Source organism: Pomacea canaliculata, linkage group LG8, assembly GCF_003073045.1.
Source record: "Pomacea canaliculata isolate SZHN2017 linkage group LG8, ASM307304v1, whole genome shotgun sequence".
In the NCBI taxonomy this organism is placed as follows: domain Eukaryota; kingdom Metazoa; phylum Mollusca; class Gastropoda; order Architaenioglossa; family Ampullariidae; genus Pomacea; species Pomacea canaliculata.
In genome coordinates, this window is record NC_037597.1 from 25,142,283 (window position 1) to 25,155,243 (window position 12,961).

At 36.7% G+C, this 12,961-nt stretch overlaps 1 protein-coding gene across 1 annotated transcript; it reads right to left on the reverse strand.

The window, feature by feature from the left end:
• Positions 1–494: 494 nt before the first annotated feature.
• On the reverse strand, positions 495–12,956 carry LOC112570038 (peroxisome assembly factor 2-like). Its single transcript, XM_025248225.1, is given in 20 exon segments — positions 495–1,772; positions 2,024–2,163; positions 2,847–2,924; positions 3,185–3,301; positions 3,598–3,706; positions 3,840–3,901; positions 4,772–4,856; positions 5,317–5,437; positions 5,710–5,848; positions 6,025–6,101; positions 6,326–6,427; positions 6,957–7,108; positions 7,817–7,834; positions 7,837–7,893; positions 8,327–8,399; positions 8,723–8,843; positions 9,583–9,731; positions 10,289–10,431; positions 10,810–11,032; positions 11,716–12,956. Coding segments are annotated over 20 exon segments (3,342 nt in total). The 5' UTR covers positions 12,955–12,956; the 3' UTR covers positions 495–1,635.
• Between the last annotated feature and the right edge of the window lie 5 nt (positions 12,957–12,961).

Genomic DNA, 12,961 nt, shown 5'->3' on the forward strand with positions numbered 1-12,961 from the left:
CCATTAATCATGCAAGATTCAAACTCGGAAACAGAGGGTTAAGCCGCGAACTTATACATCCATGGTTAGGCTCCTGCTTTCACATTACCTTTGTCACTAGGTTGTGGCCTTGACCTTACATTTTAGACTAGTGGAAATGCAAACGGTACATTATGTACAACTGTTTTCAACACGCACTGAACCAGCTTAGTTTTAGGGTCTACCTTTTAAAAATTGTTTCATCAGCGCTTGTTTATACGGCAGTTGTTCGTACTCTTCACTTCCTGTTTTTTTCGCATGAAATATTGCATTTAATTTTTTTCCGGATTAGCAAGGGGGAGGGTGTGTGTGAATCTTCTGCATGATTTCTGGAATTTAGGTGTATAAATATGAGTGCAGCTGAAAAAGTTAGTGAACTGAAACATGAGGAGAAAGTTTTATTTCCACACTGAGATGAACACTCAAACAAGTCATCTGGCAGAAAGCCACAAGCGGTCAAAGAAATCTAAAATAAAGTTGATCACAAAGGATTTATTTTATTATGCGCATTGTAAAGACCCTAACAGTGTTTAAGGCATGAGAAGCTATAATGTATTTCTTATTGCACACACACGCAATCTCTTTCAGTGATTTGTTACACACCATGCAGTCTCTTAAACTTCTACCAATTGACAAATTTGGTTTTTAGAAAATATGACACAATATATATATATGAAGAAATGAAAGTTTCAGGGGAAACTGAAGCCTGTGAGTGGGTGATGGTGGTAAAGGAACTTTATATTCTTCAATGTTTTTAATAGCTATAAGGTAAAAAGAACATTTTGAAATGCTTCTCAAAGCTGCTTGAGACCAATCTGCATATCCCTAAGAGTATCTGGCCATTCTAGTTGATTGTTACAAAGAAATGCTAAAGATAATGGAAAAAAGATTGAGAGAATAACCACGGATGCAAATCTTAACTACACAATATATTTAGAACCAACACCTAATAAAGTGTTATCACCAAGGAATGAGACAGTTAATCAGCTTGCCAAGTAAAGGAACAAGAGGAAAGCAGCCATTAATAGAGAAACAATAACAAAGAAAAAGAAGCTTGAGAACACTGATATGCATCCCACTTCCATATTATGATGCCTACCATTTTCTTGAATAGCAGCAAGTCCTCTGACTTCAAAGTGAATGCTCATATGTTCAAGAAGATAATGCTGGCACCCTCACCAATGTGTGTCTGCAGCCTAAAAGCAACTGCATAAGTATATACTGCCCTTACTGAAGGCATAGATGTGGCTAGACCAGTGGGAGTGCTGTTTGGGTGCAAAAAAGAACGTGGAGGACACATTCATACAGCTTAGTAAATGAAAAGAAAACGTGTTATTGTCAGAACTGCAGTGATACCTTAGGGAAAAAACAAAACTAAGCAAACATTTGAGGGTAAAACATCTCACAGCTTTTAAAACAGCACCAATTACATTAATAACCCCTGAAATTATGCTGAAATGAAAAGACAGGATATCACATCAATTTGAACATGCATATTGCAAGCATACTCACCTGACACTTTTTGGTTATCTTTCACACAAAAATATGTATCTTGTTTATCATAGCACTCTTGTTCATGATTCATAAACAGGTAGCATTATTGACCTTGAGTAAATTTTACATTGATGCAAATTTGCTCTTAATGTCTTTGTAACGTTCGAGCTCCTGTGATGAAACAGATGGCACTAGTGTCTTAAGTGCCATATCAAAGTCTTTTTCTGTCACTGCAATGTTACTCTGATCCACTTCTTCCCCTGCAGGAAACCAGTGGAAAAAATATTCATACAGTCACAACCACATCATTTATATAATCACAATCACTAACATCCTTAAAGCTACAATCACTAACTTTCATACAGTCACATCAACATGACATTCATACAGCTAGTCCCTGCTGTTAATCCATGTTTAAATAAAGTGGTGTTGGGGATATTGAATGTTAAGTGTGAATGGTGTTCTCTCAAAAACAAGAAGAAAATACCTTATTAAAATTATATATGCTCACCTTTTTCAAGCTGCTCAATCTTATATTTGACAGCGTTAAGCATGGCATCAGCACACAGTGCATAGAAATCAGCACCAGTCATATTCCAAGGACACTTTTCTACAACTTTTGACAGCTGAAGTCCTTCTTCCAATTTAAACCTAAATAAGAAAAGTCAAATTCTTCTAACACCAGACAGTTAATTAGCTTGTTTGTTGACATGGAAATACTAAGTCACATTTTGATTTAAGGAAACTTTGACAAACAAATTTGATAAAATTACAGAAATTACTATTTTGATTCTACAAGGAGGCTCAAGAGTTTAGATCCCTGAAATATGGTGGGCAGTTAGCTTCAGACAGTAGCAAAAACACACATGATAAAAATGACATTAATTACGCAAGTCATGTGCTGGTCTTCAGATCACATAAAAAAAGATCTGAGTACAATATATACATATTTATTTTTTCGTGGCATTCTTCATTTTAGAAGGTGAAAATTAAAGGAAATAAATGAAGCTAGATTCTTTTTGTTCGAGTCACTAAATGTCACACACAAATTTAATCACCATAAATAACCCATGTGAAATATAAGGATTTCATGAGCACAATGGTGCAACCTACATAGAGGAAGCTTTCACAATTGATTCCCTGCTACTACTACAGATGGGACTTCACAAGAAAAATATAGAAATGAATAAACCAGAAGCGCAAATTCAATTATTTGAGAAACTGTGTTGTTATTGCCCTTTGTGAATCAAACTATTTAATAAATAAAAGGTATGGTGACAAAAAGCACAATGATGCCTACATTTATTCAGTTAAATAAATACATGAGAACTTACTTTCTGGTGACTGCTGCCAGAATATTGATCTGCGATTCTCGATCCTCTGCTACTCCAAGGTATAGCAGCTTGTCAAATCTATGGGAATAATGATGTTTATTATACCACACCATGAAAGTCAGAATGCTGCTTTACTCTGTCAACTGACTCTATTTAGGCATCAAATATGGAGGAGGATTAAAATTACAAACAAAAATTTTTTTTTTTGCAGAGAAAGGCTACAAAAATGAATAATATTGTTATTGGCAAAAGTATTTAAAAAAAATATATTAAGTTTCTGTGTTTCATTAATCTTATGTTTCTAGGGCTTGTATGTACAAAAGCCATGTTTAGCTGACCGGCCAGGTCGGAGCAAAGCTGGGTCTAGGAGGTCAGGACGGTTGGTTGCTCCAATGACAAACACATCATGAGACTTGTGTAAGCCATCTAACTCTGCTAACAGCTGTGACACTACTCTGTTAAATAATAATAATAAAATCATTTTATAATGCAGATCTGATAGCAGTGGTGGTACAACTTTAACAAAATCTTGTCTCACTTTGCAACTTTAAAACCTTTTATCAATGTGAGTTTTCATTAGTTTTGACATTTGAAATGACAGTTTGTATTAGCAAAATACTGCCACTTCTAGCAGAATTATGCTTTCTTTGTGTTAAACTGACAACAAAAAATTAATACAGACATAGCTAGTTCCTAGTGTTGTCAAAAATAACAGCTAATGTCAACAGCAAGTCCCTAAATGTAGATGTACCTATCCATGACACCTCCAGAGTCTCCACTCCGCCCACGGTTGGGAGCCAGTGAGTCAAGCTCATCAAAGAAGATGACACAAGGTGAAGCACTGCGTGCCCTCTTGAAAACTGGATGGACAGCAAAATGATCAAAACATAGATCACACCTATTATTTAGATGCTAGTTTAAACACCACACACGATGCTTAGACATTTAAACAACAAGATCAAATAAAATATCATTTAGGGTAAAGACAGTTACCTTCACGAACATTCGCCTCACTCTGCCCAACATACATGTTGATCAGCTCTGGTCCTTTCACACTGTCCACAAAAGAAAAAGAATTGTTGACTCTTTCCTGATGACATTATAACAAAAATATCATGTCTTCCTTTTTTAGCTGCTCAGGTAGACATGACCAAAATAAGCGTTAGGAGCTATGCAGAGTAATTCGAGTAAGCACTCAAATGGAAAGTCTAAGCCTTGTTAAACAGGTGTAAGACCACTACATTGTGCTGCAGAGACACAGACAACAGGGTTCAAGAATGCAGACTGGCCTGGATGCAGGCAAAAATTATGAAGCTGAAGATTATGCCACCTGGATAAAGGTTGAGTACTGTGTTACTTTGGCAGGTAAGATTTGCAGTGACAAATCTTTAATATGAAGATACAGTTCATTGATGTTTTTTAAAAGAAGATTCTCGTCAGATTCATAAGTTACTGATTATACCAGCAGAGGTCGGTCATTACTAAAGTATTTTTCTTATTTGCTCTTCTAATTTTTTTATTATTCTTTCTTATTTAAATAAGAAAAACCATGGTAGGCCTACACACAAAGTTTTACATCAGTAAATATTGTGGAGCAACTTAAAGCTGTTAAAACCCTAGAGGAGATAATTCAACACTCTCCAAGCAAATATTAGTTGTATGACTGCCATTTGTCAGAAAAAAGTGCCAAATTAAAGCAAGTTCTTCAGGACAGCTTCCTAAGCAGCGGTGATCAGATGCCTATGTTATGTTTCCTGCCCACATATGCTGAGAATGGGTGGGTAATGAGTATTGGAGTGTGCACAAAAAAGTCTGTCTTTTATTTCGTCTCAACTTCTTAAAATGGCTCAAGACTTAATATTTGCAACATAAATCAGGTGCTCAAAGCTGGGACATAGCTAACTGACTGGGCAGAAAAGACCCACCTGAGGAAATTAAGAGAACACTCCGTGGCAACAGCCTTGGCAAGCAAAGTCTTTCCAGTTCCAGGTGGGCCATAAAGTAAGACACCTGCAACAGAATATGTCCTCCTTATAGCACAGTCTGAAAACAAACTAAACTGATCTCATCCAGCACATGTTTTAAAGAATGATAATCGTTTAACAATAGCTGACAGCTAGTGACAAGACTTTTGCAGTAGTGAATTCTCAACGTTATTAAAACAATCTTTTTTATTTTGCACATATACATTCATGTGCAAGTGTTTTTATTTTTTCAACACAGATATTCTATTGAATAACATTTAACAGTTTCAGAAAGTGTTGCTTTTTAAAATTTTGTAAAAAGCAATAATTTTTAACCAAAATACACCAACTTCAAACCTAGGATTTGCACAGCCCCAATTATTGCTAAAACTCTAGTGTGTTTTAGAATTCTAGTGCATCTTAAAGCAGTGTCCTAATACAGCTTGAAGACCTATGAAAACCAGACTTGCTGCTATGTTCCAATTACATTAGCTTTTGTAAGTGACCTGAGCGACGGAGTCCTGCAGCCAGAAGCTCTGGATGTTGCAGAGGCAGTTGTATGGTATCTAAGATGTCTCTTTTGACACTTATCAGGCCACCTACATCACTCCATTGAACATTTGGGATCTGAAAGCATAATATAGAAAGAAAATGTTCATTGTGTAACTATGTGCGAATCTGTATACATCCATATTTTACACATTAAAAATGCTTGCAGGTGTATGAAAGAAAGAGAGAAATAAAACCTGAAAAAAGAATAAAACAGACAAAACATAGCACATGGAGAAAAAGTAACATCAACAAAATCATAAAAAATATCTTATATATGTTTTATATATAAACATGAACAGCCTTAAATTTGGAAAGCAGCAGTCATATGCTCTAATGCTGCAGCTCACCTTTGGAGCACCTATGGCATCTGAGTGAGTGGACTGCATAACGTTGAGTGCTTGCTCAAAGTCACTCTGCTCTAAGATCACACCTGCCAGGGCCAGATCCTCTTCATCTTCCATGCTAAGTCTCTGAGTACCTGTTTGACTAAGGTGAGAAAAGGCAGATTCCAATACAGCCATGGACCACCATCTTGACCAATGTGAGCCTAATTTAGTAATTTAGTAACAACTCCACCTAAGAGAAACCATGACTGACACAGCACACCACACACTGGTTTTTTTTTCCTCGCAACCATTTTCTGAAAACGAAGAAGTGCTTACCAAATTTTCAGGGCTTTTGAATAAGCCTCTCTTTTTGTAATCTGTATCAAGACAATGAGGTCACCCAGCACAAAGCCCTAAAAATAAATGAATAAAGCAGTTACTATACTAAACACAAACATTTTTATCAAGCTGACAACCTGCACATGCACAAAACTACCTACCAAAGTAATTTGCCAGCTTATTCTATAAATCAATCATAGCATTTTGTTATCATTTTATCTTCCTACTAAAAAAGTGACACATTATTTGAAGGCAAAAATAAAACTGTAAATGGTGATAGAGAAAATACATTACTCACTGCTGTTCTCTGAGCAATGTGACTGATGGAAACGTCTGCTGAAACATTTTCACTCTCCAAAAGTCCATGGATTATTTCCCCCCTTTCCATCTCTGTGGGTGCCTGTATAAGCACAGTATAAGTTTTAACTCTCAGTTTTACCCTATTCACTACCCATTCAAATTTATACAATGCCCAGGTCATTTTTTTGCTCAAATTGTCGTGATGGTAAAAAGCTACTAAAAATATAAAAAAATAGATGGGTATCATAAAAACTGCGACAGAACTTTCATTCTGTGCAAAGAAAGATGACAAGCCATGACTTCTTTTTAAAAGATGTACAGATAATGTATGCTTCCAACCGGCTCTCTAGCTAGACCCCCTTGGTAATGTAAGCCATTTATTCATCCCACTATCATGCTTTGACTTTCTTCTCTGCACAGCTGGGTTGTTGCTGTTTGACAGCTTATGTCTCATGAAACAGAAGAGGACTTTGTGCTATAAATTTTGAGACTTGACCCAATGGATGAATAAGCATCAGTCATATGAAACATCGGAGCTGTTGTGTAAGTGGTTAAGACTTGTACTTAAAAGCTAGGAAATCTGAGTGAGTTTGGAAATCTTTACATTTTGTCTTTCACCCTGTACAAACCTCCATATGCAGCTCATGGAGAAAGCACTGGTGCATATCCTCTGAAAGGTTGCTGAGAGAATGTGTTGTTGCCACAACAACCACAGGGAACTGCTTTATCTGTGTGACAAGCTCTGTGATATTTTCATAGAAGCTGTTTATCACCCTAGGATCTGCCAAAACCCAGAGCAAGTTGGAAATGCCAATGAGAGATGTATGGCTAAAGATCTGTTTATGAAATACAATATATTGTATACTATATTGTTTAGCATTGTCAAGCAGCTTAACATAATAAGGTCACCGCCCTGGTATTTTTTTTTAAACAGAAAATTCACATCTATCAGCATACACAAATGCACCTTTCAGATTTGAATTTTTGGAAGTAAAGTGAAAACATATGTATAAAAAGCTTTAGTTATTAATACACACAAGTAAACATTTTTCCTCCTAATGTGAATATATACATATTATCCAGAATCAGAAAAATCACAAGAGACACAGTAATTTGGCTAATTTTGTTGATGAAACTGACAGAAAACAGGGGGAACATCAACCCGTGTATTCTATCACATTTTCCTCACTATACCACAAAGAATTTAAAGTTGAAAAAGACTGCATGTCCTGTTGTACATACCAAGGAAAGTAACTTGTAGAGAAATGATTCAGTTCTAAAATAAGCTATTTTTGTTCTTGTACTATTAACCATCTGCGAATTAAAAAAATAATAAAAGCACTGTGCATATGTATATGGTGTGACTTCGTAAACAGTGTGACCGCAATGAGTCAGATTTGTTAATGAAATGATAGTATTGTACACTATATTGTACAGCAGTACAAGTATCTCAGTGTGAAGCGATTAATTCAGATTTGTTTCCAAATACCTTCTGTAGTGCCATCTTCTCTTTGCCAATCACATCTATGTTCTTTAGAAGTAGGATACAAGGAGCATATATAGCAGCTGCAATACAAGCAAAAGTCACATCTGAGCGAAAAGAAAATAATGTGGCCATTCTAATGAAAAAGGTTAGATAATTTTGGACCTTAGTCAATTTATTGTTGGTAGCTTGTCAGTGCTTTAAAATAATTGCACTCACATTGTGTAAGCGTCAATACCCCTTGCGTTTGGTTGGTGCCTTTCAAGCAAAATAAAGGGACTGGATAAAAAAAAGATACTATTTCGCAAAAACAAATAATAAATGAAAAGCAATTTGGGCCAACATTTAAAGGCACAGATGTAAATATAATGCTGAGAAAAGTAAAAGAAATCTGTCTAACATCTACTGCCTTTTATTTCCCCATCAAGAACATAACACCCACATTATATCATAGGTGTAAAAGCATTTCACTCATAATAAATATAAATCCTAAATATTAAGATTACATTGAGGTACCTGAGAGAAAAGTTGTCTTCATCTTGGCTTCCACTGAATGTGCTGTGTCTCCACACAGGTCATGACAGTTAACCTGGTCACAAAATGCTTCCTCAGATTAGCACCTACTAGCCTGTTGCCTGTATGACCAAAAGTCCTATTATTCTGCATTACTCATAATGAGTATTACCATTTTTAACCACATTACCATGTTATGGAATAATATAGATTAAAAACTCCATATTTAATGAGAGCTAGTGCAAATTAAGAAAAGGAAGTCCACAAATTTATATATAAGTGTGTGCACATGCATGTGTGTGTGTGCATGTAAAAACCTGAAGTTGAATAGAAAAAAATGATCTTCAACCTGAGAGCATATTCACTTCTCTACAAAAGGCCAAGCACATAAACACTGACCTGCTGTACTTGTATATAAAGCCTGCGGGCCACTGTCTCCACAATGGTGGTCTTACCAATGCCCTCTGACCCAGCCAAAAGTATAGAGGGGAGCATTTCCAGCATGTGTATCCCATCAACTCTAATAAACACAACCATCAAATAAACTGCCACATTTCACAAATCCCAGTAACATTAGTAAACTGTAGTTTTGCATTCTGGCAGAAAGCATTTTTTTCAGTCTTCTTTTCCTTTTAAGGGTTGACTTAACATTCCTAACTCTGGGGATATGTTCTATGGAGCGGGGAAATACAAGTTTTATCCTTAAATGTCAATTTTCCTCATTTACTAACCACTCGCATGTAAACAACTCTATGTTCAAGTACTGATGTAAATCCTAGTGTACTAATGTTTGCGGTCTATATTATCTTACTGAAGGAATTGTAGATATTGACAATAGAATTGTAAACATATTTTATACTGGGAAAATAATCTCAGCGGCCCTGCAAGCATGCACACATACACACATCCCTTCCCTACCCACACATTTGTCCCTCATGTGCTCTTTCTCTCTCTCTCACACATATATTTCACTACTATTCTGACAGATAATGGTGAGGGGAAATCCACATACTTATAGATAATTCTTCTTAAACACAAGTAAATGACATTTTGGTGTCTGACACTAGTCAGCAACTAATAATATGGCTACATCATGGGAAGATGCTAGCCCTATAAACAGGTGCAGCATCTATCAAAAATGTGCATGCCTGAGTCTCTTCATAAGTCCTTTATAATAATTCCAACACAGAATCAAAGAAATAATCTGGGGGTGGAGTTTTTTTTTTAATAACAGTCACATGAGAGAATGAACAACCTACTGATGCCGGATGTGTGGCAGGACAAGTGACTGAAGCTTTAGGACATATTTGTCTAGTCCATGACATGTTATGCCTTGACCATAGGTTGTGTTGTGGGGTGACAGGTATTTGTCTGCACCCAATGGAACATAGCTATGAACTGACCCTACCTGAAAAAATAACAAAACAAAACCAAAAAATTAGAAATACACTTTTTTTGTAAAATAAATACTACACTGGCATACCAACAATGGTGGATGCTCTTTTCAGCCTTGTAAACTGTTGTTTATTAGCAAAATCTGATCCCATTTGCTTACCTATACTCTGGGTAAGCTGGTACAACTACTAAGGTTGGAGGTGCAGACACTTGGTGGTTCGATACCTATGTGGTATATTCATTTCCCACAAATTGACCAAGCAGTTGACCTGACTACTTAAGAGTGTTGGCAAGGAAAGACAGTGAAGATGAGATGGACACCACATGGACAAAAAAGCTGGTCCCTAGAAAAAAGTGGTTCTAAGCCTTGCGACACAAACATCAAGAGGTTTGGGAGACCTTTACCAACCTGAGGTAGATGATTTTTCTATAAAGTAACCAATCATAGGCCTGCCAGAAACTGGGTTCCATTTGCTGGACTTACATATTTATAATTCCACCCTCACAACAACATACAGATAAAATTTTTCTCCTTCACCTTTTACCCATCAAGAAGATTTTTGAACCAACCTGAGAGACATTAGTGAACTCATTGGAAACGTAGTATGGATACATGGCTGGCTGTCGAGGAGCCATATACCCAACCTTGAAGAACATGACAGGTTTACGAAGACCAGTGTCCAGTTTGGCATCTTGCCAAAATTCAGGATCATCTAAACCATAATCATACCCTTTACATTACTGTTATGTGTAAATATACCATTCTGGTGAATGTTAGCAAATAGTGCTCAAAAGACTGGTCAAGACATTTTATGCAGGTCACTCACTTTCTAAAAAAATAACAAAATTAACCTTCCTCATGTTTTTTGCAAACTGGCCTTCAAAAAAAACCCTGCACTGTAGCTTGATATGTATGCTGTATTGAAACATATAGCTAATCACTAACCACTAAAGTAAAAGAATGATAATTTGACATGGCATAGTCTTTTCCAACAGGATCTAGTAACTCATAAAGCTTTATCAAAAATGATGTACACAAATAACATGTACATCAAAAGTGATGGAGAAGATCAGAAGGGAATAAGACTCACCTGAGCTTCTCACAGCAAAGACATCTCCCACATTCAATATTCTGGGTGTTTGGAAATGCTTCTTTAGAGCTTCAAAGTACCTGCATGTGGGGTTGTAGCTGGGTGAATTGACAATGGCAACCTGCATTTCTGATGCAATCTGAATGTTGCCAACCAAGGATCTAGACATACTAGATGGCAAATACCCCCCATTCACATCTGGTTCTATGGCGCGTATGGATTTCTGTCAACATGAAATTTTATTTAATTACCATATGTTCAAATTTAAAATAGGTGCTATTGATTTGTTTTAGCCTTTTAAGGAGACAGAGAAGTAAAATTCAGCAAGGGAGAGGAGATAGGCACTGCCCTCTTGTAAAGCTATTCCCAAGAAAAGTCTCCTATCATCTTACTCCCAAAATGACCTGAAAAAAGGTATTGGGACACCTTTTCCTTATTTTTGTGAAGATCTTGGCTACAGAGAGCTAAATATGCTAATTAGGTGCATCAGTACAAACGTGATATCCCAATTTTGATCTCTTTGTGTGCACAGTGATGTTTGTGGGCCCAGATTTTATGGAGATAAATTCTACCCAAACCTTAAGAAAACAGATTTTGTACCCCACTAGTCCTAGTTCTACTGTCTGGTGCTCAAGCAGTGACAATATTACAGATTTTTGACCTTCTTTTAAAACCATTAACACAATATAGACTCTTCAATGAAAACACCAAGTTTGATAATGTCATGTGTAGCCTATAAGAAAGCAGATTAATTTTATGCTTCATTATTAAGACAACTATGCCTGGGACAGTCTTTCAACATTTGAGTTTGTTCATAATTTCATCAGTCATTTATACAAAAATCAAACAAATGCCCATTTCTTTTAATATTTGAGATAACATATATATTTTGCTCAGCTGCCTTACCTCAGCTTTAATAACTGGAGCCATGTTGATTGGTGGTCCATCCTGAAGATTAAAAAGGAGTATATAGGAAATGAATACGTTGTCTGTGTTACTCAACTGCCTTGACAGGCACTTCACCCGCACAAACTTCTCTCTGTTGGTGCTTGCCATATTGTTTGCATCACCTGATGCACTGGGAGACTGAACCTCTACATTTTTATCTACAAGTAAAATTTTTATCAGACTTCCATCAACCAAACCATGCTGGCGCATAAGCTTGTCAGGAATACCAATAATAGTGTTCAAGTCTATATCATCTGTGCAACTCAAAACCATCTGCCAGTTTCGCTCCTGCTGAATTACACAAGCATTAAATGTCATTCTATCAACATCATGAAAGACACCGTCTGTTTCCTCTGCTGAAAGAGATCTGCAGAAGTCTGAGACATACAATCCACCAGTGACATATTTGTCTAGATGAGATGTGGACAGGTGGCCATGATCATATGACAGGCGTTCTGCTTCCTCTTCATAACACACAATAATTTCTGTTTTGACAGACATTGAGCCAATCATAAAGGGAGCACAGGCAATTGCTTTCATCTTGCGAAACCAATCACAATGAAAGTTGGCATCATTAAGAAATATTGTTGGGTAAGGTGCCAAAAGAACATCATTCTGAACAACCAAAATGGGATGTTTACAAATTTCCATTATGAGACCGCTGCTGAAAGTTTCCTGTTGCAGCCATTCATATGCTTTCGCATCAGATACTATGAAGATTGCCCTTGTAATTGGGTAAACCTGTAACGGTCGTATGTATATGTCGTCACAATCTTCAAGATTGTAATGTTCCATAAACATATCAGTACAATACAAAGTGACTCTGATTTCACCAGCAACATCATCGAAGTATTCTTTCATCAGGTCATTTACATTTAGATTTGGAATATCGATTTCCGCCCACACACAAACAGCAATGTCTTCAGATGAACAAAATGCCGAGGCAGCACGAGAAGACCCTGCCTGAGACTCATCTGTTGGTATGTTAGTGTTGTCCGAAGGAACTGAGGAATTTTCGTGCCTACTTACTCGAAGTGCACATACAAATATGTCATCGTCTTTTTCTTTTTTTAACAGCTCTGCCTGCTTCTTTGAAATAGTAAGATGCAGGGGATTTATCTGTTTGTCAGACCTATTTTTCACCTGTAACCTAGCAGGATAGCCCCGACGTATCTGCCTCTTAACTACGGCCGCCATTTTGTCT